The sequence below is a fragment of the Carcharhinus amblyrhynchos genome, chromosome 6 (genome assembly GCF_965287045.1).
Source record: "Carcharhinus amblyrhynchos chromosome 6, sCarAmb.v2.hapA, whole genome shotgun sequence".
Taxonomy (NCBI): Eukaryota; Metazoa; Chordata; class Chondrichthyes; order Carcharhiniformes; family Carcharhinidae; genus Carcharhinus; species Carcharhinus amblyrhynchos.
The window spans coordinates 49213687-49240470 of record NC_137329.1 but is presented as its reverse complement, the minus strand read 5'-3'; the positions used below and the strand labels follow the sequence as shown (position 1 = coordinate 49240470).

Below are 26784 nucleotides of genomic sequence, written 5' to 3'. Positions count from 1 at the left end.
TTTTATAGAGGTCTATAAAATAATGAGGGGTATAGATAAGGTAGATGGTCAACATTTTTTCCAAAAGGTGGGGGATTCTAAAATTAGAAGGCATTGGTTTATGCAACAAACTACCATACAGTACCTTGTCAAAGGCCTTGCTAAAGTTCATGTAGACAAAGTCGATTGCGCTATCCCCATCTACCTTCTTGGTTACCCCTTCAAAAAATTAAAGACATGGCTTTCTGACCTGAATGAAAACATCTGAAGTGAAGACATACAAACAGATTACCTGAAGGAAGGTCCATTTCAGAATTGGAAATAGAAAGCCAGAGAAAAAAGAATACCCATATTCTAATCCCACGCATCCCTTATTCTCCTCCTCTTAAGCAGATTAAGTCATTTTGAAGTTTCCATGACTAAACACTTTGTGATCAAATGGGTGAAAATTTGTTCTAAGATTAAATGTTGTAGTTTTTCCCATGGGACTTATTCCTCTGCATTCACTTAATCTCCTGAGCTGGAGGAAGGAAGAACTCTTCAGATGGGGACAATTGGCAGGGGGGAGGGGAGAACTCTGCAGATGGGAGCTGTCAACATTGCGGGGGGGTTGGTGGCTGGCAATATCCATGAGTGGGCTAGACCAGCACAGAAGGCAGTCGGCATGGGGGGGAAGGGGTGTTTTTATTTCAATTGGGTTGCCTTGTTTTAATTGATTCTAATAAAACGCTTCTTCATTACTCAATCTTCTCACAAACAGGCCAGTAGTGAAATTTTGCTCAAGGTTTCTCATTTAATAAAAAGCCTTCATCTGTAGAAATCCTGGACTCAGCTACGTGCCAGGATCTTATTTTGATTATTAATAGCTTTAAAATGTGTTTTTACCACTGTTGCTATTTTGCACATTTGAGGCTTGTTTCCTCTGATGCCATCCTGTATCAACAGCATTCCATGGAGTGCCACTGGCAGTGGCTGAAGCAGCCTCAACCCCTGCCAACAGCTACACTTCAAAACCGATTCTCACCACAAATTGGAATTGTGCCTTGTACACTAAATACAGAAGATACTCCTTCATGAGCAAATGCACCAAGGCATAACAATGAGAAAGCATCAATCTGCAGTTAGTTTGGAGTTACTAATCCTGGGGAAGAGCTGAAAATATGTATCTGGGGGTTTGTTGAGGATAAGTTCAGATGTTGCAATTTTCAGATGTTGCATTTGAAATCCTTTCTGATACTCACTGTTGAAACACACAATGCATAAAACTTATAGGTAAAGTGCAGAATGATAGCCCTGTAAGAGTCAGCAGCTCCAAAATAGAATGATTGAAAATAGAAGGAAAAAATGAATTTTGGCTAGAATATGTTCAGATTCATGCTGATTGTCTCAACTAATCCCATCTCTATTCAAAAATAAATGCTTTAAGAGTCCATAGTGTTGACAGCTGTAGCAGTACCTCATTCTTCTCCTCTAGGTTTGTGATCATGACAACGATGGTTGACCGTTCTTGCCAAATCATTGTCCAAAAATCCGACACTGTGTTCACAGTTGGTCCCTGAGTAGCAATGTACACTTTTTCCTCCCCTCCATAGCCCTGTAAATACACAATATTATCAATTCAATCCTGTTGCTAAAGGAGCAGAAGCATCACAACACAGCCTGCATTAGGCTTCCTTTCGTGATACAGAGTGGAGCACAGTTGATAATCCCATTGTCACAAGGAGGGATGTGATAAAACATAGCTGCCTGAGCAGCACTCAACTATCTTTGAGTTGAAGGAAGCAGAGATTGAGGCATGGTATCCATTGCACAATTAATAAAAGATGAGTTCAGTTCTTGTATAAAAACTGTACACACCATGTAAAGGCAAACAATTTATTTGAATGGACTGTTTATGTCTCACTGTCAACTCTTGTACATGCTCCTGCTGCATGTATCAGAATTCGATAAGGTTGATATCTGGGCCCCTGCACAGAGCTGCATTATTTGATATGATCTTTCTTAATAATGAGTGGCAGCTCATCTACACAATTAACTCATGCCATAAACACATCACTCAAAATGCACAAGGAGTATCAGTGCTGGGTTTTCAACATTAACAGCCATTGGAGGTTCTCACCAAGTGATTTTTTGAGTATTTTGGCAGGGATAGGGGTGGGGCTGGGTGTGGTGACAGGGACTAGGCTGGAATAGTAACAGAGTTGGAGAGAGACACCTGGCTGAGGGACTAGGCTCTTTTAATTGATGGATCCCTTTTCAGTACCCATTCCTCATGAAAACTGGTGTGGCCTAATCTTTGAAGTTCCAATAAACCTTGCTTCTAGTCATCTTGGTGCTAGATGCCTGCCATGGGGCATGCTAGGCTTATTAGACTCTTTGTAGGCCACACAAGGCACCCAGCATCAGATTATTAGCACCTATAAATTAAACAGTATCTAACAGTCTGCTGCATAAATAGCAATTCTGAAAATTACACAGAGGAACATACTTATTCTTCATAATTTACACAGCAAATAGCCCTTTCCCAGTTTAATGGCCAATAACTCCATAACTTACGCAGGAAATAACCTGCTGAATAAATCAGAATTCCACATAGTTACATGTTAATTGGTGAAATTGTATTTTAATTGTTAAGATGTTTATTTTTAAGATCGACCTAGCTGTCCCCTTGAAGTTGAAGCTCAAAATTTGCACTTACCCTAATGTAGTTAGCATTAATGTATGAACTAAGTGGATCCTCTGGTTTGTTAATGGTAAGGCACACTCTGCTGTGAGGATCTGAAAATAAAATTGCAAAATATAAAAGATCTAAAGATATTTACATCATCTGGCATTATCACTCCAATTTACAAACAAGTGACTTTCTCAGCACTGTGGGCTGCTTCTTAATCAAGTTATGTTTTTATGAACAATTCCTGCTTATAACATTTCCTAACATGGTCAGAATCTATTACTGATATTACATAAGAACATAAGAAATAGGAGCAGGAGTAGGCCATCGAGCCTGCCCCGCCATTCAACAAGATCTTGGCTGATCTGAAATGGATCAGTTGCACTTTCCCGCTTTCTCCCCATAACCCTTAATTTCCTTGTCTATCAGAAACCTATCTACCCGTGACTTAAATATATTCAGCGAGGTAGCCTCCACCACTTCAATGGGCAGAGAATCACCACCCTTTGAGTGAAGAAGTTCCTCCTCAACTCTGTTCTAAACTGCACCCCCCCCCCCTTATTTTGAGGTTGTGCCCTCTAGTTCTGCTATTCTTTCTAAGCGGGAAGAATCTCTCTACCTCTATCCTATCTAGCCCCTTCATTATCTTATATGTGGCTATAAGATCCCCCCTCATCCTTCTAAACTCCAACGAGTACAGACCCAGTCTATTCAATCTCTCCTCATAGGCTAGCCCCCTCATCTTCGGTATCAGCCTGGTGAACCTTCTCTGCACTCTCTCCAAGGCTAATATATCTTTTCGCAAATGCGGTGACCAAAACTGCACATAGTACTCCAGTTGCGGCCTCACCAGTGCCCTGTACAGTTGCAGCAAGACCTCCTTTTATATTCTATCGCCCTCGCTATGAAGGCCAATATTCCAATCACCTTCTTGATCACCTGCTGCAGACAGGGTTTTTGCGATTCGTGCACAAGGACCCCCAGGTCCCTCTGCACCATAGCATGTTGCAGCTTTTCGCCCTTTAAATAATAATCCCTCCTACTATTATTTCTACCAAAGTGGATAACCTCACATTTGCTAACGTTATACTCCACCTGCCAGGTCCACGTCCACTCACTCAGCCTATCCAGATCTCTCTGCAGACTTTCTGCGCCTTCCAGCAATTTGCTTTTTCACTCATCTTCGTGTCATCAGCAAATTTCATTACCTACACTCAGCCCCCTCCTCCAGATCGCCTATGTAAATGGTAAACAGTTGCAGCCCCAGCACCGATCCCTGCGGCACTCCACTAGTCACCAACTGCCAACCAGAATAGCACCCATTGATTCCAACTCTCTGCTTCCTATTAGACAACCAATCCTCTATCCACGCTAACACCTTACCCCCAACTCTGTGCACCCTAAACTTTTGCAGCAACCTTTTGTGAGGCACCTTATCAAACGCCTTCTGGAAATCTAAAAACACCACATCCCCTCTGTCTACCACACTAGTCACATCCTTATAGAAATCCAATAAATTCGTCAAACACGACTTCCCTTTCACAAATCCGTGCTGCGTCTGCTTATCAAACCGTTCTTTTCTAGGTGCCTCGCTATTTCTTCTTTGATCACGGATTCTAGCATTTTTCCAATACAGACATTAAACTAACTGGCCTATAATTCTCTGCCTTTTGTCTGCTACCGTTTTTAAACAGCGGCGTAACATTAGCCGTTTTCCAGTCTTCCGGCACTTCCCCAGAGTCCAGCGAATTTTGATAAATAATTACTAAAGCATCCGCTATCACCTCTGCCATTTCTTTCAGAACCCTGGGATGCATTTCATCCGGTCCCAGGGACTTGTCTACCTTCGGTCCCGTTAGTCTATCAAGCACTACCTCTCAGTGACAGTAATCGCATTAAGGACCTCATCTCCTACCATCCTACTATCTTTAATATTCGGCAAGCTATTTGTGTCCTCCTTCGTGAAGACCGACACAAAAAACTTATTTAAAGCCTCAGCCATTTCCTCATCACCCACTGCTAAATTCCCCCTCTCGTCCTCCAAGGGTCCAACATTCACTCTAGCCAGTCTCTTCTTCTTTATATATTTGTAAAAACTTTTACTGTCATTCTTTATATTTAGAGCTAGTTTAGCTTCATACTCTTATCTTTCCTTTCTTTATCGCTTTCTTAGTCATTCTTTGTTGTTTTTTTAAATCTTTCCCAATCTTCTAATCACCCACTATTTTTAGCTGCTCTGAACACATCCGCTTTTAATTTAATACTCACCTTTATTTCCTTTGATAGCCACAGCTGATTATCTCTTCTCTTACAGTCCTTCGTTACCATTGGAATATATTTCTGCTGAGTACTGTAAAAGATCTCCTTAAAAATCCTCCACTGTTCCACAGCTGTCCTACCAACCAATCTGCGTCCCCAATCTATATTCGCCAATTCCGCCCTCATCTTATCATACTCCCCTCTGTTCAAACAGAGGACACAGGTTCGGGACCCTACTTTCTCATACTCCATCTGCATCAGAAATTCAACCATACTATGATCACTCGTCCCAAGAGGATCCCTCACAAGAAGATCCCTAATTCTACCTGCCTCGTTACACAGTACCAGATCTAAGATAGCTTGCTCCCTCGTAGGTTCACACATTACTACACAGCCTATGGAAAAATGAATTGACCAGTTAGCTTCTGTAGCGCAGTGGGCCAGGAGGCTTGAACAGAGGCCGTCTTGCGGGATTCCCACTGGGCACCATGGATTTCCGACGCTGTCTGTACCAGAAATCAGCGCAGAGCTGAATAATTTATGCAATTCTAATTTCAATACAATTTAAATTCCAATAGCAAGGATGATTCTCCAGGCCCACAAGAGTTCTTACCCCCACCCCCCCACCCCAGCCCCTCTGCCCCCTGCCCTGGCCAGGAGTGGCTCACTCCAGCAGGGTTTAGTATAGCTCCCCACTTGCAGGGTGCTGGTGGCCTGGCTGGAGTGAAAAGGGCCATTGAGGCCTATCGGAGGGTTGGGCGCCAGTGTGGGAGGTGCCCCCTGGGCAGTGCCACCTTAGCAATGCCAGCCTTGGCCCCAGCACTGCCCAATAGGCAAAGTGCCAATGCCCACAGGACACCTTGGTACTGCCCACTGGGCATTGGACAATGCCTAATGGGTCTCCGGCATGGGTGGGGGGTTCTATTGCCATTCTGCATTTGGACTGCATGACAGAGGGAGGGAGGGAGGCCAGCAACCGGGGCTGGCCATTGGGGTTGTGGGGGAGAGGTGCACAGCCTGCTGGGAGAGTCGTGGCTGCCAGGGGTTGGTGGGGTGGGGACAGTGGGGAAGGTTGGCGGGGGGTGGGGGGGGTGGTTGGTGTCAAGGCTGGCCCTGACATGTTCAGGGGACCTGCAGTCGGGCCTTGGAGGGGGGTTAGCGGGCTAGCAATGGGGGGGGTTCGTGGCCCTGGCCAGCGATCGGGAGGCTAGTAGTGCTGTGCATGCACCGATCTCCGCTATGACAGATCGGTACATGTGCAGTGCTATGCCAGCAGCCTTTCCAGCTGGAATAGATCCTGCCCCATGATTTTCAACAGGATTCATGTTAGTACACTCTGCAGTACACAGAATGTGAGGGATTCACTTATGCAAATTCAGAATGTTTTTGGGAGAATTGCTGCCAGCATGTCTAACGTCTAAAACTTGATTAACAGAAATTTCCTTCATTTTATTAGGAAGAGCAAAATCCTTCAGATTCTGAATGATCATATGATCAAATATGCAAAATCATACTGAAGGTACTATATTAGATACAAGCAGTTGTCAAAGGGGCTGGGGCTCTTAGTGCCAGAAAGCAGTGAGTCAAATTAGCATGTTCTATTGAGAAGAAATTAGTTCAAGCGACAGTTGAGGCTGCAAGTAAAATCATGACAATGACAATGCTGCTGTTCTGACAATGAACTCAATGCTACTGCTTTGCAATTTACTTACTTGGGAGGATTGTCTTATAACGATTCTTCAGTCCAAAGCCTGGAATATCAAATTCCTTTGGATCAACAAAATTCATTGGTATTTCCTGCCATAACAAGGATGGAAGTATGAAGGACAAGGTTATATTAACAACATATTAAACATTATAATGCCAACATACTAAAAATTTCTGTTTTTATGGCCAATTTCTCAGCCCAGTAAAGGGGTTTGTTTTGCATCAGAAAGATGAATCAGGTAGTTTCCTGCTTATTTAGTTTTTTTAATTTCTCAAGTATATTTATTCCCAGCTCTGTATAAACTGGATGTAGATGCATAAATGTAGTACATTTCTACCATTTTCAGTAAAAATGTAACTATTATGTATAATTATTGTATTAAAAATATAAAAGGGATACAGACTTCATCAATCGTTTTTCTAAAAGACGTACAAGTACAAGTAGTTTCAAAAATATGAGGAAATGACTCATTAATCATACATTTTGCACTTAACATCAGAGATTTTGCAGCAATGAAAACTACATTGGAAAAGTTAAAAGCAGATGCTATACAAGAATTGGCGAGATAGTTAATCAAAAACATGTTTTTACTTAGTATTATTTATTTCCTGTTGAAGAACGATATAACACAGTAGGATTAATTCGATTAATTGTGGAGTGCCAGCCAGCTCTTTCAAAGAGCCTATCTATTTAACCCCATCATCTTGTTATTCCTCCAAAGCTTGGCAAATTATTCCCCTTGATGTTATCTAATTCCAATTTGAAAGTTATTATTTAATCTGCTGCCACCATACTTCCAGACAGTGCATTCTAGATCACGGCACCTAATCTTGGAAATATTACGCCTTGGTTATTTTGCCTATCACCTTAAATCTATGTCCTTCAGTTACTAACTGTTTGGCTGCTGGAAACAGTTTCTCATTATTTGTCAAAATTCTTCATGATTTTGAACTCTGCTACTAAATTTCCTTTAACTTAATCTAAATTGAGCTTTTTTTTTCCACACAGAGAAACAGTTAAAAATTAAATCAATGGGAAAATACTGTGCTGATGCATTGACGATAACTTAAGTACTGAGTAGGTGACTGGGTATTGATTGTAGGCCAGGTGCCAAAACTAGCTGGCCAATGAGTGCTGAACAAGAATAGATTGACTAAATTCACTTCCAGGGAGAATGGCTATACGCATCAAAGGTTCCTTTGCATTTTACTCCTGATTGCACATTTCTTTGTATTACTTACAAGGAACTCTCTCTGGAGTGAGAAGGAATCCATGGCCCGTTCATGCAGTATCTGTGAAGTGAGTAGGTTAGATGCTGTTTGCAAGTATTCCCATGCTGACTGCTCCCTGGGCGACAGCACTTGCCCATCAGCTTCTTCACTTCCTGGCGTACACATATCCAAGGTCAGGGATACATTAGAGCCTCTCCTTTAAGGTAAAGAGAGATCAGATTTCACAAAAGCCATTTGACCACTGTTGCATAAATACATTTTACTGTGAAATGTATATTTGTCAAGTGTGTCCTGCTCTCTGGGATCGTTTGGAGCACTTACTCCTATGTAGCTGATTGTGAATACATATAGTGCTAACTCACTGCACCACATCACAGTTTTTCTCTGCCTGTCCATGCCAAGCTCTATTGACTCCAGACTCCAGAGGCAGCCAGTGTGGGTACAGTAAGCAAGAACAGACTTCTCTCCTTGTGTAGCTAGTGATCTCAGCAACATTGGCCTGTGTCCAAAATGTCTGTTGTGGTATATGTTCCAAGTATATCATGTGAACTGTGGCTTCATTTTATTGATAATGTTGTAGTGCAAATTTCTTAGGCATTTACTAGCACAGGTATCTAATTTATTTCAGTAAATAAAACCATCGCAACTTTCATATATTTACCTCTCCTGAAGTCCTACTGGTTTAACTGCAAGTGTTGACTGATCCACTAATTCTGATGCTGAATCTGTGCAGCTCTCTAGGACCGGAATTTGATTCTCTACCTGTTCCTGGCCCTCAGACTGCAAAAAGACTTGGCCATCAATATCCTCTTGGTCAAGATCTTTAGGCATTGATTCAGTGGTTTCATCTATTTTTTCTTCAGGCCATTCCAAGTAGGTGAAGGAGGGCTGTCGACTCATTGACTGACGTCTTGCCTCTGATGAAAATTGGCGGACGACTGTTTTCAGACAGTAGAGGATCTGAGAAAGAAAAACAATTTCTTAATGAATTTATAACTCGTTTGTTTTAAAAGCAAAGGTATGGCCTTCAGTTTATTTTCTTGGTGTTCATGTAAACTAAAATGAGGAAATATCATGCTATTAGTTATCTATTAAAGCATATGTCATAGCATGGTGGCACAGTAATTATTACTGCTGCCTCACAGCGCCAGGGACCCAGATTCAATTCCCGGCTTGAGTCACTGTCCGTGTGGAGTCTGCATGTTGTCCCAGTGTCTGTGTGGGTTTCCTCTGGGTGTTCCGGTTTCCTCCCACAGTCTAAAGATGTGCGGGTTAGGTGGATTGACCATACTGAATTGCCCCTTAAGTGACAGGCAGACTAACAGGGTAAATACGTGGGGTTAAAGGGATAGGGCCTGTGTGGAATTGTGATAGGTTCTGACTTGATGGGCCTCTTTCGGCCCTGTAGGGATTCTATGACATTGCTGAAGCACCATACAACGACAAAGACTTTCTGGTTTCATCCTTGCTTTGTGGAGTTCTGAATAAAACTACCTACTTGTGTTAATGTTGATTTTGCTAAACTCATGTCTATCAGAAACTGAAATTCTACAGAGTGCCTTGTTAGTGAGAAATACTCATTTCTGTCTGGGCAGAATTTAAACCACATTCCAGAGGCGAACAGCTAGTGTATCCAATTTATGCCGACATGACCTGAAAGTGCTTAATACCAACATCATGCTGGATTAGCAATAATTTTAATTTTCACATTTACAAGTGAATACACAGTATCCATCTACATCCATTTGCCATCAGGGGTCTGAATTAAAAAATGTTCACCTTGACAAGCGCAATATCAATATTATTCTCATTTTGTGCTATAGTAAAGTATAAGAAGTTCCCTGTTTCTACCATTCAACTTCAAGGTTTGTTTGACTGTGCATTTAAAATTAGTTTGAATGGCTGTCAATAAATAACAGCTTTCACAGGGTTCTCCTGACCCCCAAGTGTAACTTTAGTTGAAGAATGAACAAATCTTCGAGAAGTATTATAATTGATTGTTTTTAGCTGTTTATTTGGGGGTTCCATAGATCTTCTACCAAAATTATGGCAGCAAATCAAGTGATGCCCTGAGTGAATTTCAGCTGGAGCCTTTCAAACTTGAATGTCTTTCCTCCAATGTTATTGACAGGACTGAACAACTAGAAAAACAGTGCAACCAGAGATAGAATAATACTTGAGAAAACACCTACAAAAACCTTCAATATTTCCTCTAATATAGAAAAATATCACAAAGTGCTTCATTCAGGTCTAGTCAGAAGTAAATGGGTGCTATTGCATCTCACCCTGTTACTTACTGTTAACCCAGGTCTTATGTCTGTGATTAGCAGCAGGAGGTAGAATCATGGGATAATTTTCTGCTTTGCAGCTGGGCATCAAGCCCAAATCTCCGACACTGTCAGTGTCGGAAACATCCTCAGAGTGGCCAGACATCATACTTTAGTCAATCGGAAGTTTAAACTTCCCAGATAAGTACCATGCATTTGCATGGATTGGGACTTTCTCAGCATCCTGATACACAACAACAAAAACAAATGACTCAATATTCGCCACTGTTGCCGTTGGGAGACCTGGGCAAATGTTTTTATGTCTTTAGCTGGTCTGTTCTCATATTGTCTTTTCTCCTTCTTAGCCAACCTTTGCTGAGTTTTGGGTCGACCCAACCCTTGTGTTTACTATTCTTTTTGGCAACATTATAAGCCTCTTCCTTTGATTTAATGCTTTCTTTAATCCTCTTGTTACAGCCACAGTTGGACTATTTTCTTCTATGGGGTTTTCATGCTTTAAAAGGATATATGTATTTGTTACAAATTATGTATTAATTCTTTAAATGCAAGCAATGCTCATCTACCATTATATCTTCTCACATGGTTTCCCAATTTACCTTAGTCACCTTGCCCTCGTACGTACTGTTGTAACATCCCACCTCTGAGACCATGTTGTATGTTGGTTATGACTGGTTATATGTTTGAACAGTAACTAGATTATTAGATTAGTGTAATCCTGCATGCATTTTTCAGTCACCCCAGTCTTGTGAAGAGTTTTGGGAACTCACATTTGTACTTGGAGCCAGGACCTTGCAGGTTAAGTTTAATACAGGCTTTATGGCTTAATGAACAGTGCCAATTGTGGATCACAAGGTGAGCCTCATGGATTGTTTCATTCTTCTGTCTTAGTGTCATGGCACGTGCCTTTCATCGGGAGCTTTAAGCCTCCTGTGTAGGGGTGTTATGGGTAGCATCAGTCATCTGGTCACGAGCCATGGCTCTTTGTTTGGCAGGACTATTCTGCTGGCCCTGTGTCTAATTTAAAATTTGTTAAATAACCATTGACTAAAAACGTCTGCATTCTAAAATGGGAAACCAAGATCTTTGACCTCGCCCAAGAGGCATGGTTGTTCCAGGCTTGTAGTCTTGACCACTTTGACAATCTTTGGGCCTTATGTATGTTTCAGAGCTTCTTCCCTGCACATTTTTTTGTACAGTTGCAATGGAAGCACTGGGCCTAAAAATGCAGGACATTGATCTCGCTTGTGAGGATGAAGCACCCTCGTATGGCCGTTCTGCTGAACTTATCAGGTATTGTTTTCCCTGAGTTACAGTGTCTTTGTGGCTTAACTAGCTGGACTGCAGGTTGGCATCTGCACCATGTTTTATTTTTTTCTCTTAAAATGGCCTGTGCTGCTCATGGAGTTCTGAATTTCTAACTGACTGGATGGCCTCTACCATTCAAAGTCCAATTGCCAACCAATCAACACAGTCTTCTCTTCCAGAATAAAGTTGCTTCCCCTAACATTGGTATTCTTGTGATTGCCCTGATGAGTGCAAGATGAAAAGTTTTGACAAAATGTCTTTTTTCAGCAATACCCAAGTTATGTACCACCAAATAACTATTCATTTTAATCGAAGAAGCAATAAAATACACAAGCTAAATCCAACAAGAGAATCCAACAGCTGGAAAATCCTTTTCCAGAGTTAGATCTTTCTTTGTTTGCAGGAGGTCAGAGAGCGCATCATCTGCTTTTCCTGCCCTGCCAGATGATTTCAGATTTTAAATCTCCATATTAACAACCTTTTACACACTGTACAGAACAATGATGAATGAATTGACTAGGTCCCCCACCCTGTGGAGCCCTGTAAGAATTTTGCAAGTTTGAATGAGATCACCTCTCATTCTTCTAAATGCCACAGAATCAAGGCCCAATCTGTTTTGTCTTTTCTCATAGGACAATCGTAAGAACAGGAGTAGGCCTGTTGTGCCATTCAGTGGCATCACGGCTGATCTGTGGCCAAACTCCACATACCTGCCATTGGCCCATATCGTTTAATATCTTTGCTTAACAAAAAATTACCTATTTCGGATTTAAAATGAGCAACTCATCTAGCATCACCTGCTTTTTGCGGAAGAGCAATCCAGTCCTCTACCACCCTTTGTATGTAGAAGTGTTTCCTAACATCGCTCCTGAATGGTCTGACCCTAATTATTAGACTATGCCCCTAGTTCTAGAATCTCCAAGCAGTGAAATAGTTTATCTTTTTCTACCCTGTCTTTTCCTGTTAATATCTTGAAAACTTTGATCAGACCATCTTTCAACCTTCTAAATTCTAGAGAAAGCATGTCTAATTTGTATTATCTGTCCTCATAACTTAACTCCTGCAGTCCAGGTATCATGCCTGTAAACTATGTTGTTCTACTTTTAAGTCCACCTATATCCTTCCTAAGGTGTGGTATCCAGATCTGCTCATAATACTCCAAGTGGGGTATAACCAGTGTTTTGTATCGCTGCAGGATAACTTTTGCATTGTTATACTCCAGTCCTCTAGATATAAAGGCTAGCATTCCATTAGCCTTCTTGATAATCTTATGCACCTGTTTGTGGCATTTTAAAGATCAATGCATCTGAACCCCCAAGTCTCTTTGGGTGTCCATTACATTTAACTTAATACCATCTAGAAAGCACGCTGACCTATATACTTTTCTGGTCCAAAATAGATAACCTTACACTTGTTGACATTGAAATCCATCTGCCACAGTTTTGCCCATTCACCTAGTTTATCAATATCCCTTTGTAATTTTATGCTATCATCTGCACTGTCTATAACGCCATCTAACGTGTCCTGAACAAATTTGGATATTTGACTTTCTGTGCCATTATCCATGTCATTAATAAATAATGTGAATAATTGAGGTCCTAACATAAATCCTTGTGGGACACTAGTCACATCTTGCCAATTTGAATACCTACCCATTACCAGATTATTTCTGTCATCTGCGACTCAACAATTTCAGTAATTTGCCCTCAGTTCTGTGGGCTTCCTCCTTAGGTAATAATCTCCTATGTGGGACTTTATCAGATGTCTTCTGGAAGTCCATTAAACAACATCCATAGACATTGCCATGTCTGCTACCTCAGTCATCTCTTCAAAAGCTTCAATGAGGTTTTTTAGGCATGGCCTATCTATCTTGCTGGCTCTTCAAAAACCTTCAGAGCTGCTATAGGAGGTTGATACACAACACTTATCTTCGATTATAGACTTCAATAATTTCCCACCACAGATGTTAGGCTAACTGGCCTGTAATTCCCTGGTTTTCCTCTTTCACCCTTCTTGAAGAGCGGAATGACATGAGCAATTTTCCAAACCAGAGGAACGACTCCTTAATTTGAGGAACTTTGAAAGATTATAGTTAGGGATCTACAATTGCTCCCCTACTTCCTTTAACACCCTCTGATGAAAACCATCAGGTCCTGGGGATTTGTTATTCTTTAGCTCCATTAATTTCTTCATTAGCAATGATTTACATATGGTAATTTTATTGAGAACCTGTCCCCGATCCACTATTAATTTTCTTGGGACTTCTGGCAAGCAATCGTCTTTTTCTAATGTAAGTACTGAGGTATGATAGCACAGTGGTTAGTACTGCTACTTCACAGGTTAGGCTTATTGGCTAAGCTAAATTGCCCCTTAGTGTCAGGTGACAAGTAGGTTGAATACGTGGGGTTACGGGAATAGAGCCTGGGTGGGATTGGTGTCGATGCAGACTCCTCCTGCACTGTAAGGATTTTTGTTTCAATGCTTCTATGATTCAAGATGTTTGCCATTTCTTCATAGTCATTGACAATATTCCGACTTTGGGACTTTAGTGAGCCAACATTGCTCCTGACTACCCACTTTCCCTTTATTAATCTAAATTTTTTTCTGATTGATATTGATATCACTTGCAAGTTTCCTCTCATAACCCCTTTTCATAGCTTTATAAGCTGTTCTGTGGCCCTTTGCTGGTCTTTGTATCTTTCCCATTCAACAGGATCTGTGCTGTTTTTTGCATTTTCCTAAGCCCTTTCCTTTAGCTTTATATTGTCCCTTATCTCTTTGGTTGTCCATGGTTATTTTATTTGTGAAGTAGAACTTTTCCTTCTCAGGGATATAAACTTGCTCTGTATTGCATTAAACGTTTTTTTAAACATCCTCCACTCTTCTTCAGTTGTTTTGCCCATTAGCAGGTTTACCCAATTTACTGTGGATAGCCTCTGTAACGTTTCATTAAAGTTGGCCTTACCTAAATCTAAAATTCTAGTAGCTGATTTGTGCTTTTCATTTTCAAATGGTACATGGAAATTGATCATGTTATGATCACTGATAATATATGATAAATGATCACACACAATTAGGTTACTAATTAAATCTGGCTCATTACTAATTACTAAATCCAATATTCGTTGTCCCCTCATTGCACCCAGAACATATTTCTGTAGGAAACCATCCCAGACGTACTCCAGAAATTCACTCTAGAATTTCTGATATGGTGAAAGAGGCAAGCAAACACCTATGTTAAAGTCCCCCATTAATACTATTCTGCTTTGCTACACATTTGCCTAATTCCTGCATTTATACAATCTAACCCTTCAGAGCTGCTACCAGGGGGTCGATACACAACATTTATTACAGTTTTAAATCCTTCACTGTTCCTTAGTTTCACCCATAATGTCTCCTTTGGATGCTTTCCCCTCAGTGGTCACCATTGAAGTGATTTTGTTTCTAATCACGAAGGGTACTCCACCACTTCTGCCATTTTCCTTATCCATCCTGAAAACCTTATAATCTGGTTGATTTTGTTCCCAATCCCAACCATCCTACAGCCATGTCTCAGTAATGGCAATAAATCATAATCTCCAATTTTAACTTTTATTTGCAGCTCATTTAATTTGTTCCTCACACTCTATGCAATTGTGTATAGAGTTCTTATTTGGGCCATACATTCTAACCTGTCCCTCAGCTTTATTCAGCTGTTTATTATTTCTCTCTTCTGGTTTAATCAATATACTTCCAATAATTTTGCCATTCCCTACCATATTTGATATAGGATTCCTGACTATTTCTTTACTCTCTGTCCTGTTACTTGTTTTTGAAACTGTATTGACTTCCTCTGAGGCCTCTCCTCCATTTAATAGTTTAAAGTCCTTGTGATCACCCTATTTATCCTTTCTGCTAGAACATTGGTCCCAGATTGGTTCAGGTGGAGCCCGTTCCAATGGGACAGTTCTTTCCTATCTCAATGATGATGCCAGTTCCCCACAAAAATGAAACTCCTCTCCTGAAGAGTGGAACGTGATGTTTCTGCACCTTTGTGATTTGAACCTTGCAACCTAAATGGTTTTTAATTAACTAATATTCCACTCCTTTAGCTACGCGTTTACTTCCCTAATTTTGCTTTATGTCTATTTGCACATGGTTAGGTAAAATAATCCAGAGATTATAACGCGTGATGTCCTGTTCTTTGATTTTCGTCCTAATTCCTTATATTCCCCAAACAAGATCTCTTGCCTATTTCATTGGTCCCAACATGGACCACAACAATTGGATCTTCCCCCTCTGTCTTCAATATCCTTTCAAGCTGGTTTGAGCTGTCCCTCACCTTGGCACCAGGTAGGTAACACACCTTGATCCTACTTACAAAGGATGTTGTCTATACCTCTGATTATAAAATCCCCTACCCACTACCACTTTTCTTTTTTCTCCCCCCACTTGAATGGTTTCTTGTACCACAGTGTAGTCATTTGTTTGCCCATCCTCCCCACAGTTTTTTTCCTCATCCACACAGGGAGCAAATAACTTGGAGAAGGTAAAGAACTGAGGCTCCTCCAATGCTACATTCATAATCCCGCTACCTGCATTGCTCATAGTCACACCGTCCTGTCCCTGATCACTGACCAAATTTGAAGTACTTAACCTATAGGGTGTGACTGCCTGAAACACAGCATCAAGGTAATTCTCCCCCTCCCTGATATGTCGCGGTGTCCAGAGCTTGATTCCAGCTCATCAATCTGAACCAAAGTTCCTCAGCTGCAACACTTCCTGCAGACGTGGTCGCTGTAGTTCGCAATAGGATCAACCAGGACCCAAAAACCACAGCTACAACACATTGCCTGCCCTGCCATTTCTAATTTAGCTAATTAGTTAATCCCTTCATCCCAACACTTAACATAATGAACTTTATGGCAAGTATATCATTCCTTAGGTAAAGAGACCGAACTTCACATAATACTCCAGATACAGTCTCACCAAGGCTCAACTAATCGCTGTAAGACATCTTTGCTCCGACACTCAAATCCTCTGTCATCAAAGAAAGTATATCATTTGCCTACTTAATTACTCACTGTACCTGCATGTTTGTTTCTAAGTTACTCATGAACAAGGACACTTCAGTCCTTTCGAAGTTCGACACTTCAGTCCTTTCGAAATTCAACACTTCCCACTGCCTCAGAGGGACCTGGGTTCAATTCCCGGCTTGGGTGATTGAGTGGAGTCTGCACGTACTTCTCGTGTCTGTGTGGGTTTCTCCTGGCTACTCCTGTTTCCTCCCATAGTCCAAAAGACATGTTGGTTAGGTGGATTGACCAAGCTAAATTCACTGTCAGTACCTGAACAGGCACTGGAGCACGGCACTAGAGGATTTTCACAGTAACTTCATTGCAGTGTTAATGTAAGCTTACTTGTGACACTAATAAATAAACTTAAAATTAAACTCTCACCATGTAAAAAAAATCAATAGGCAGAATTTTCCCAAAATTCACTAGAGCATCAGGTTCATTCTGAAAACTGGCATGTGTCTCTCTGGATACATAGGTGAGTTTTCACTCCAGATTTTCTGGCACTCTGTGTGCAGAGAATCTGGGGGTGTGGTTTAAGCCATCACTCTGGTGGGGTGGGGCCTGATAGAGTCAACAAGGCTAGCTCCACAGAGATTGGGGCGCTCTCTTTAAAGGGCACCCAATCTGCGCTGAGAATAAAATTCCCCCTACAAGCATCAGAGCATCCCCCCACAATACACAAGCATTGGGACACCGGCCCTCTACCATCACCACCACCATCACCACCACACAAACATCAGGGTGATGTACCTCCACAGGTATTAGGGCACTCCCCCTTCACAGGCATCACTCCATCCCACAAGATCGTGGTGTGATTCCAGGGATCAGCTTGCTCTCAGGCATCAGGGCATGCCACCCCTCACCCCACCACCAAACATAATTGGAACCCTTCTAATAGGGCTCCCAAGCAAGCCACCTGCTAGATTGGCAGTGCCAGAAGGCATTTGGCATGTCCCTCACCATCTGGGGTCTATACTTAACCACGATTACTAATTGTGATTCAGATCAGCATGACAATGATCAGCTAATGATGTTAAAATATGTTATAACAAATCAGCATGACCTTGGGTGTGAACCTGATTGCCCCATTGGAGGAAGGACTGGGAAGATCGAGTTTGGAAATCTAACCAGTGCAAATCCCATTTGTAGCCTGTCAATATTTAGAGGCCATTAAATTGCAGCTTGTGCTTCTGTTTTTCCAACCAAAATCAATAACCCCATATTTCTCCACATTATATTCCAACTGCAAATTTTTTGCCCGCTCATTTAGCCTCTCCAAATCCCTTGAAGTGTCTTTGCACTCTTCTCACAGCTCACACTTTCATCTAGTTTTATGTCATCTTCAGCTGACGAGACCAATGGAAGGTCCAACGGTCAAGAAGGCGGTCTCTGCAAGCGCCATGGAATGCGAAGAGCAGGACAAGATACAGAAGACGTCCTGGTCATCCACTGCACCTAGTCCCATCTCCAGCCATCTTGACTCTTGTCTTGCTAAGATCCAGATTGGAATTGGGAAGAGAGAGTGAGGCTGACGTGGTGCAACTCTCCCTCACTTTAATCCAAATCAAGCGCTAGTTTCGACACCATCATCATCATCATCCTATTCAACCTTTGAAGTCCTGTGGCAATGCGCGAGCAATGAAGCAGCAGGTGCAGAAACACTGGGAGCTGTAGTCACGGACCTTCATGTAGGCGGCTCAGGTCTGACGGCTGTTTTCCGCTGACTGAAGCAGCAATGAAACTTGGCGCCTACGAGGCGACTGAGCAGTCCTCTTCAGGAATGCACTGCTCACCTCTGTAGAATGAGGAAGGGGCTAGAAAAGGTGCCCTAAACATTGCCCGCTTCACTACACCCTGGCCAGTTTACCGCGGCTGGCGGGGATCCCATTTTGCGGTCTAACAAACAAAATAAAATACAAGGTGACACCGCTCACCATTGGCACTTGGAATGTGCGCATGCTTTTGGACAACCCTACAGCAGACAGACCAGAGAGAAGAACAGCCTTAGTTGCCAGAGAGCTTGCAAGATACAACATTAACATTGCAGCCCTGAGTGAAACTTGTCTTGCCAATGTAGGTCAGTTGACTGAAACTGGAGGTGGATATACTTTTCTCTGGAGCGGTCGCGGCAGTGACAAGCGTTGTGATGCTGGAGTTGCATTCACCATCAAGAGTCACCTTGTTCGGAAACTTGCTAGTCTACCCAAGGGTGTGAACGATCGGCTTATGACATTACATCTTCTGCTACAGAACAGAAGTCAAGCCACCCTGATCAGCGTCTATGCCCCCACAATGAACAACCCAGATGAGATGAAAGCCAAGTTCTACGAAGAATTCGACGCCCTACTATCAGCAATGAGCAGTACCGACAAGTGATCTTGCTTGGCGATTTCAATGCAAGAGTAGGATGTGACTCTGCAATCTGGCAGGGAGTCACTGGGAGGCATGGAGTGGGCAAGTGTAACAGTAACAGCCTACTCTTAATGAAGACCTGTGCAGCACATGATCTCACCAACATAATCTTCCGTCTGCCTATCCGTAACAAGACCTCCTGGATGCATCCCCGCTCTAAGCACTGGCACCTTATCGACTGCGTCATTGTCAGGAGAAAAGGATGTCAGAGTGACCAAGGCCATGTGTGGTGCTGACTGCTGGACAGATCACAGGCTCATTGCCTCCAAAATGAGGCTTTGCATCAGACCCAAGAGGTGACCACAAGGAAGCAAGGTCATGAGAAGAATCAATGCAGCCAAGGTAAAGAACCCCAGCATAGCTTCAGCACTGGCTGAAGACTTAGAAATCAAGCTTGCTGACCTTCACCTCGCAGGCAGCGCTGAGGACGACTGGGAACGCTTTAGGGATGCTGTCCATTCATCTGCACTGAAGATGCTCGGGCCCTCCACCCGCAAGCAGCATGACTGGTTTGATGACAATGATGAGGAGGTGCAGGCTCTACTTGTTGAAAAGCGCCATCTTCATCGGGCCTGTCAGATCGACCCATCATCAGCTGACAAGAAAAATGCTTTTGCCAGTGCTTGCAGGACAGTCCAGAATAAACTGCGTTAAATGCTGAGCGCCAAGGCAGATGAAATACAGGGATACACTGACAGAAACGACTTGAAACGGTTCTATGAAGCCCTCAGCACTCTCTAAGGACCTCAATCTCTTGGGAGCTCCCCCCTCCTGAGTACAGATGGTACAACTCTCATTACAGAGAGGGCTCAGATCCTGCAGAGATGGGCTGAACACTTTGAAGCCGTCCTCAACCGACCTTCATCTATTAATGATGAGACAATAAACAGGATTCCCCAGGTCGATATCAACAGCGCCATGGATGAGCCACCAGTAGTACCCGAAGTTGTCAGCCAGCTATCCAGTGGCAAAGCCCCAGGGGCAGATGCCATACCTGCAGAGATCTACAAAGCTGCTGGGCCTGTACTTATCGAGAAGCTCACCGAGTTGTTCCATTCCTTTTGGAAGCAAGGATCCATTCCTCAGGAACTTAAAGATGCTTCCATCATACACCTCTACAAGAGGAAGGGCAATCAGCAAGTATGCGACAACCACTGAGGAATCTCGCTGCTCTCCATCACAGGAAAAACCCTCGCAAGAGTCCTGCTAAATCGTCTGGTTACTCAACTGGAGCTGGGCCTGCTTCCAGAGTCACAGTGTGGCTTCCGCAAAGGTTGTGGGGTTATTGACATGATTTTTGCTGCGTGCCAACTTCAGGAGGAGTGTCAGGAGCAGAATCGCAAGCTCAACACAACTTTTGTTGACCTTGCAAAAGCCTTCGACACTGTCAATCAACAAGGCCTGTGGAGGATTATGTCAAAGTTTGGCTGCCCCCCCCCAGATTCATTCAGATGGTACGCCAGTTCCATGATGGCATGATGGCCAGAGTACTGGATGGCGGAGAATCCTCTGAGGCATTCCTAGTCACCAATGGCGTCAAACAGGGCTGTGTACTCACTCACATGGTTCAGCATGATGTTTATTGCCATGCTGAATGATGCCTTCCAGGACAGTGTTGCTGGAATCAGCTTCAAGTACAGAGTGGATGGGAAGCTCCAACCTGAGGAGACTTCAGTTACCAAAGTGAAAGAGACTGTTTTGAGAGATTTCCTCTTTGCCGATGACCGTGGCTTGTACACTGGCCCAGAAAAAAGTCTGACAACACCAGGTTTTAGTCCAACCGATTTATTTGATAGTAAACTCACAAGCTTTCGAGGTTTCCCTCTTCGTCAGGTGAATGGAGAGCTCTGGCCTCGGACAGAGCATATAAAGCACAGACAGTTTAGAGATTACTGATTAGAATGCGAATCTTTACACCTAACCTGCTGTTCAAGTCCTAAAGTGGCTGACAATGTGTGTGGAAGGAGCACTGATCACAGGTTAAAGAGATGTGTATTGTCTCCAGACAGCACAGTGAGTGAGGTTTTGCAAACCCAGGCAAGTCACGGGGGTTACAGATAGTGCGACATGAACCCAAGATCCCTGTTGAGACCATCCTTGTGTGTGTGGAACTTGGCTATCAGTCTCTGCTCAGCGACTCTGCGCTGTCGTGTGTCGTGAAGGCCGCCTTGGAGAACGCTTACCCGAAGGTCAGAGGCTGAATGCCCGTGACCACTGAAGTGTTCGCCAACAGGAAGGGAACAGTCTTGCCTGGTGATTGTCGAGCGATGTTCATTCATTCGTTGTCGTAGCGTCTGCATGGTCTCCCCAATGTACCATGCTTCGGGACATCCTTTCTTGCAACGTATCAGGTAGACAATGTTGGCCGAGTTGCAAGAGTATTTACCGTGTACCTGGTGGATGGTATTCTCACGTGTGATGATGGTATCTGTGATACCATCACGGATGTCGTAGCTTCTCCGGAGTCTTCAACATATCATTGATGAAGACGAACATCTCTCCAGGGCCCTCCCCACACCCCCACTTCTTGCCTTCAGACAACCACACAACCTCAAACAGACCATTGTTCGCAGCAAACTACCCAGTCTTCAGGAGAACAGGGACCACAACACCACACAACCTTGCCACAGCAACCTCTGCAAGACATGCCGGAACATTGACACGGATACCATCATCACACGTGAGAATACCATCCGCCAGGTACACGGTAAATACTCTTGCAACTCGGCCAACATTGTCTACCTGATACATTGCAAGAAAGGATGTCCCGAAGCATGGTACATTGGGGAGACCATGCAGACGCTACGACAACAGATGAATGAACATCGCTCGACAATCACCAGGCAAGACTGTTCCCTTCCTGTTGGCGAACACTTCAGTGGTCACGGGCATTCAGCCTCTGACCTTCGGGTAAGCGTTCTCCAAGGCGGCCTTCACGACACACGACAGCGCAGAGTCGCTGAGCAGAGACTGATAGCCAAGTTCCACACGCATGAGGACAGTCTGAACAGGGATCTTGGGTTCATGTCGCACTATCTGTAACCCCTGTGACTTGCCTGGGTTTGCAAAACCTCACTCACTGTGCTGTCTGGAGACAATACACATCTCTTTAACCTGTGATCAGTGCTCCTTCCACACACATTGTCAGCTACTTTAGGACTTGAACAGCAGGTTAGGTGTAAAGATTCGCATTCTAATCAGTAATCTCTAAACTGTCTGTGCTTTATATGCTCTGCCCGAGGCCAGAACTCTCCATTCACCTGACGAAGAGGGAAACCTCAAAAGCTTGTGAGTTTACTATCAAATAAATCGGTTGGACTAAAACCTGGTGTTGTCAGACTTTTTACTGTGTTTACCCCAGTACAACGCCGGCACATCCACATCACTGGCTCAGAGCCAGAGATGCAAGTCAGTATGGACAAATTTTCCACAGCTTGTGACAACTTTGGACTCACCATCAACATTAAAAAAACTGAAGTCAGTTAATGTCAAACATTAGGTGCATAAATGAATATTGCACTCACCCCAGAGCCTGTCAGCACAGTTCCCAGTATAGCTGTTGCCAATAGAGGGCAGCAGCTCTCTGTTTCCCAAAAGCCTTGCTGCAGAGGCACAAGATCCTGTGAGAGAAAGAGGACATTGAGCATAAAAACTCTTAGTGAAAAATAATGATTTTCATATAGTTTTGTTCACTTTCTTACTTGAAGCTTCTTATGAACCTTCTGATGAAAAGATCACACCTAGAAAGATTGTTGTGTAATTATTTGACTATGTTAGGGAAAGAAAATACATTAATCACAAAGCAGGCACATTCTTCATGAAAAAGAATTCAATTTCATAAGGGTCATGATGTGAGATTATTAAAAACTGTTCGTAAGTGTAACAAGGCCCAGTGCTCACTTCAGTCACTTGACATGCATAGGCAGCTGGGATCAAATGAATCCCTTGAAGAGTATAAGGGTGTAGGAGCAGAGTTAAGAGAGAAATCAGGCAGGCAAAAAGGGGACACGAGATTGTTTTGCCACATAAGGCAAAGGAGAATCCAAGGAGCTTCTACACATACATAAAGGACAACAGAGTAACAAGGGAGAAAGTAGGGCCTCTTAAGGATCAACAAAGTCATCAATGTGTGGATTCAGAAGAGATGGGCGAGATTCTAAATGAATATTTCTCATCGGTATTTACTGTTGAGGAAAGCATGGATGATAGGGAACTTGGGGAAATAAATAGTGATGTCTTGAGGAGTGTACATATTAGAGAGAAGGAGGTACTGGAAGTCTCAAAGCGCATCAACATAAGAACATAAGAAATAGGAGCAGGAGTAGGCCATCCAGCCCTTCGAGCCTGCCCCGCCATTCAGTAAGATCATGGCTGATCTGTCGTGTCTCAGTTCCACATTCCCGCCCTCTCCCCATAACCCTTAATCCCCTCGCTTATCAAAAACCCATCAACCCGCGTCTTAAAAATATTTAGCGAGGCAGCCTCCACCACCTCAACGGGCAGAGAATTCCAGAGATTCACCACCCTTTGAGTGAAGAAGTTCCTCCTCAACTCCGTTCTAAACCGCCCCCCCCCCTTTATCTTGAGGCTGTGCCCCCTAGTCCTACGGTCCTTTCTGAGCGGGAAGAGCCTGTCCACCTCTATCCTATCCATCCCATTCATCATCTTATACGTCTCAATGAGATCTCCCTTCATTCTTCTAAACTCTAACGAGTACAAGCCTAGTTTATTCAGCCTCTCCTCATAGCTCAACCCCCTCAACTCCGGTATCAGCCTAGTAAACCTCCTCTGCACTCCCTCCAAGGCCAAAATATCCCTGCGTAAGTACGGCGACCAAAACTGCACACAGTACTCCAGTTGCGGCCTCACCAATGCCCTATACAGCTGCAGCAAGACCTCCCTACTTTTATATTCAATCCCCCTCGCTATGAAGGCCAGCATCCCATTATCCCCGGGACCTGATGAAGTATACCCCAGGACTTTGTGGGAGGCTAGGGAGGAAATTGCGGGTCCCCTAGCCGAGATATTTGAATCATCGTTAGCCACAGGTGAAGTGCCTGAAGATTGGACAGTGGCAAATGTTGTGCCTTTGTTTAAAAAGATCTGCAGGGAAAAGCCTGGGAACTACAGGCCAGTGAGCCTCACATCTAAGGTGGGTAAGTTGTTGGAAGGTATTTTGAGAGACAGGATCTACAGGCATTTAGAGGTTCAAGGACAGATTAGGAACAGTCAGCATGGCTTTGTGAGTGGAAAATCATGTCTCACAAATTTGATTGAGTTTTTTGAAGGGTAATCAAGAAAGTAGATGAGGGCAGTGCAGTTGATGTTGTCTACATGGACTTTAGCAAGGCCCTTGACAAGGTACCGCATGGTAGGTTGTTGCATAAGGTTGAATCTCATAGGATCCAGAATGAGGTGGCCAAATGGATACAAAATTGGCTTCTTGACAGAAGCCAGAGGGTGGCTGCAGAGAGCTGTTTTTCAAACTGGAGGCCTGTGACCAGTGGTGTGCCTCAGGGATCAGTGCTGGGTCCATTGTTATGTGTCATTTATATTAATGATTTGGATGAGAATATGGGAGGCATGGTTAGTAAGTTTGCAAATGACACCAAGATTCGTGGCATAGTGGACAGTGAAGAAAGTTATCTTCAATTGCAACGGGATCTTGATCAATTGGGCCAGTGGGCTGATGAATAGCAGATGGAGTTTAATTTAGACAAATGTGAGGTGATGCATTTTGGTAGATTGAACCAGGTCAGGACTTACTCAGTTAATGGTAGGGCGTTGGGGTGAGTTACTGTACGAAGAGATCTAGGGGTATATGTTCATACCTCTTTGAGAGTGGAGTCACAGGTAGACAGAATGGTGAAGAAGATACTCAGCATACTTGGTTTCATTAGTCAGAACACTGAATACAGGAATTGGGACTTCTTGTTAAAGTTGTACAAGACATTGATAAGGCCACTCTTGGAATACAGTATCAGTTCTGGTCACCCTATTATAGAAAGGATATTAATAAACTGGAAAGAGTGCAGAAAAGATTTACTAGGATGCTACCATGTCATGATGGTTTGGGTTATAAGGAGAGGCTGGATAGACAAGGACTTTTCTCTCTGGAGTGTGGGAGGCTGAGGGGTAATCTTGTAGAGGTCTATAAAATAATGAGGGACATAGACAAGATAGATAGTCAATATTTTTTCCCAAGAGTAGGGGAGTCTAAAACTAGAGGGCACAGGTTTAAGGTGAGAAGGGAGAGATACAAAAGGGCCCAGAGGGGCAATTTTTTCACACAGACAGTGGTGTCTGGAACAAGGTGCCAGAGGCAGTAGTAGAGGCGGGTACAATACTGCCTTTTTAAAAGCATTTAGGTAGTTATATGGGTAAGATGGGTATAGAGGGATATGGGCCAAATGCAGGCAATTGGGATTAGCTTAGGGGTTTGAAAAAAAGGGCAGCATGGATGAATTGGGCCGAAGGGCCTGTTTCCATGCTGTAAACCTCTATGACTCTAAGAACATAAGAGATAGGCACAGGCATAGCTTAGAAACTTCAAGCCTGCTATGTCTTTCAACAAGATCAATTCTCGACTCCACCTTTCTGCAGCATCCCCATATTCCTTTATAATCAGAAATCTATCAACCACTGTCTGAATATATTCAATGATGGAGCAACCACAGCTTTCTGGGATAGAGAATTCCAAAGATACACAGCCCTTTGAGTCAAGATATTTCTCCAAATCTTTGTCCTGCATAGCCGATCCCTTATTTTGACACTGCGATCCCATGCTCTAGATTCCCCAGTCAGGAGCAACAGTTTCTTAATATTTACCCTATCAAGTTCCTTAAGATCTTTATATTAGGTCATCTCTTACTTTTCTAAATTTAAGGGAATATAGGCCTAATCAACTCAATCTCTCCTCATAGGACAGTCCCTCATCTCAAGAACCTGTGTAGTGATTTTTTTTGCACCCCCTCTCTGATTGCCAAACCTCCCTGTGGCTCTCTTCATTTTATAAACTTCTATCAGGTCTCCCCTCAGCCTCCGGTGTTCCAGAGGAAACAACCTTAGTTTGTCCAGCCTCTCCTTATACCTAATACTCTCTAATCTAGGCAACATCCTATTAAAACTCTTCTGCACCCTTTTCAAATTGTCCACATCATTCCTGTTATGTAGTGACCAGAATTAAGCGCAGTACTCTAAATTGCAGCCTAACCAAAGTTTTATAAAGCTGCAACATGGCATCCTGACTCTTGTACGCAATCCCCCAACCAATAAAGACAAGCATGCCATATGCCTCCTTTACCACCTATCTACTTGTGCAGCCATGTTGAGGGAGCTTTGGACTTAAACCCTAAGATCCCTCTGCATATTAATGCTGTTCAGAGTCCTGCCATTAACTATATACTTACCCTTAACATTTGATCTCCCAAACTGCAGCACCTCAAACTAACCCAGATTAAACTCCATCTGCCATTTCTTTGCCCATATCTGCAGCTGATCTATATCCCATTCTGTCCTTTGACAGCCTTCTACAATGTCTACAAGTCCCATCCATCTATGTTTTCATCAAAGTGTTTCATATATGTCACAAACAGCAGAGCTCATAGTACAGATCCCTGCAGAACATCACTCGATACAAACCTCCAGCCATACCAGCATCCCAGCCATCCCTTCACAACTTTGCACCTGCCACCTGGGCAGGATTTTCAAGCTTCGCAGCCACGTGTTTCTCAGCGGCACAAGGTAGTGCGCCATTCATTGGTGGCAGGACTCTCTGGTCCCACTGCTGTCATTGGCATTTCCTCTTGATGTAGCCTCACAACGCCAAGAAACCTGTGGATGGGTGTGTGCTGCTGGCAGGACCAGAGAATCA

General features: G+C 43.2%; 1 protein-coding gene across 1 annotated transcript in view; it reads right to left on the bottom strand.

The window, feature by feature from the left end:
* ptpn5 (protein tyrosine phosphatase non-receptor type 5) overlaps nucleotides 1-26784 on the bottom strand; it is a 124006-nt gene that overhangs the window by 27404 nt on the left and 69818 nt on the right. The window contains exons 4-9 of the mRNA XM_080190431.1: nucleotides 22436-22531; nucleotides 8511-8809; nucleotides 7859-8045; nucleotides 6622-6706; nucleotides 2678-2757; nucleotides 1436-1573 (exon numbers count right to left, since the gene is read on the bottom strand). Coding sequence (XP_080046557.1) covers nucleotides 1436-1573; nucleotides 2678-2757; nucleotides 6622-6706; nucleotides 7859-8045; nucleotides 8511-8809; nucleotides 22436-22531 — 885 coding nt within the window. The remainder of the gene's footprint in view (nucleotides 1-1435; nucleotides 1574-2677; nucleotides 2758-6621; nucleotides 6707-7858; nucleotides 8046-8510; nucleotides 8810-22435; nucleotides 22532-26784) is intronic.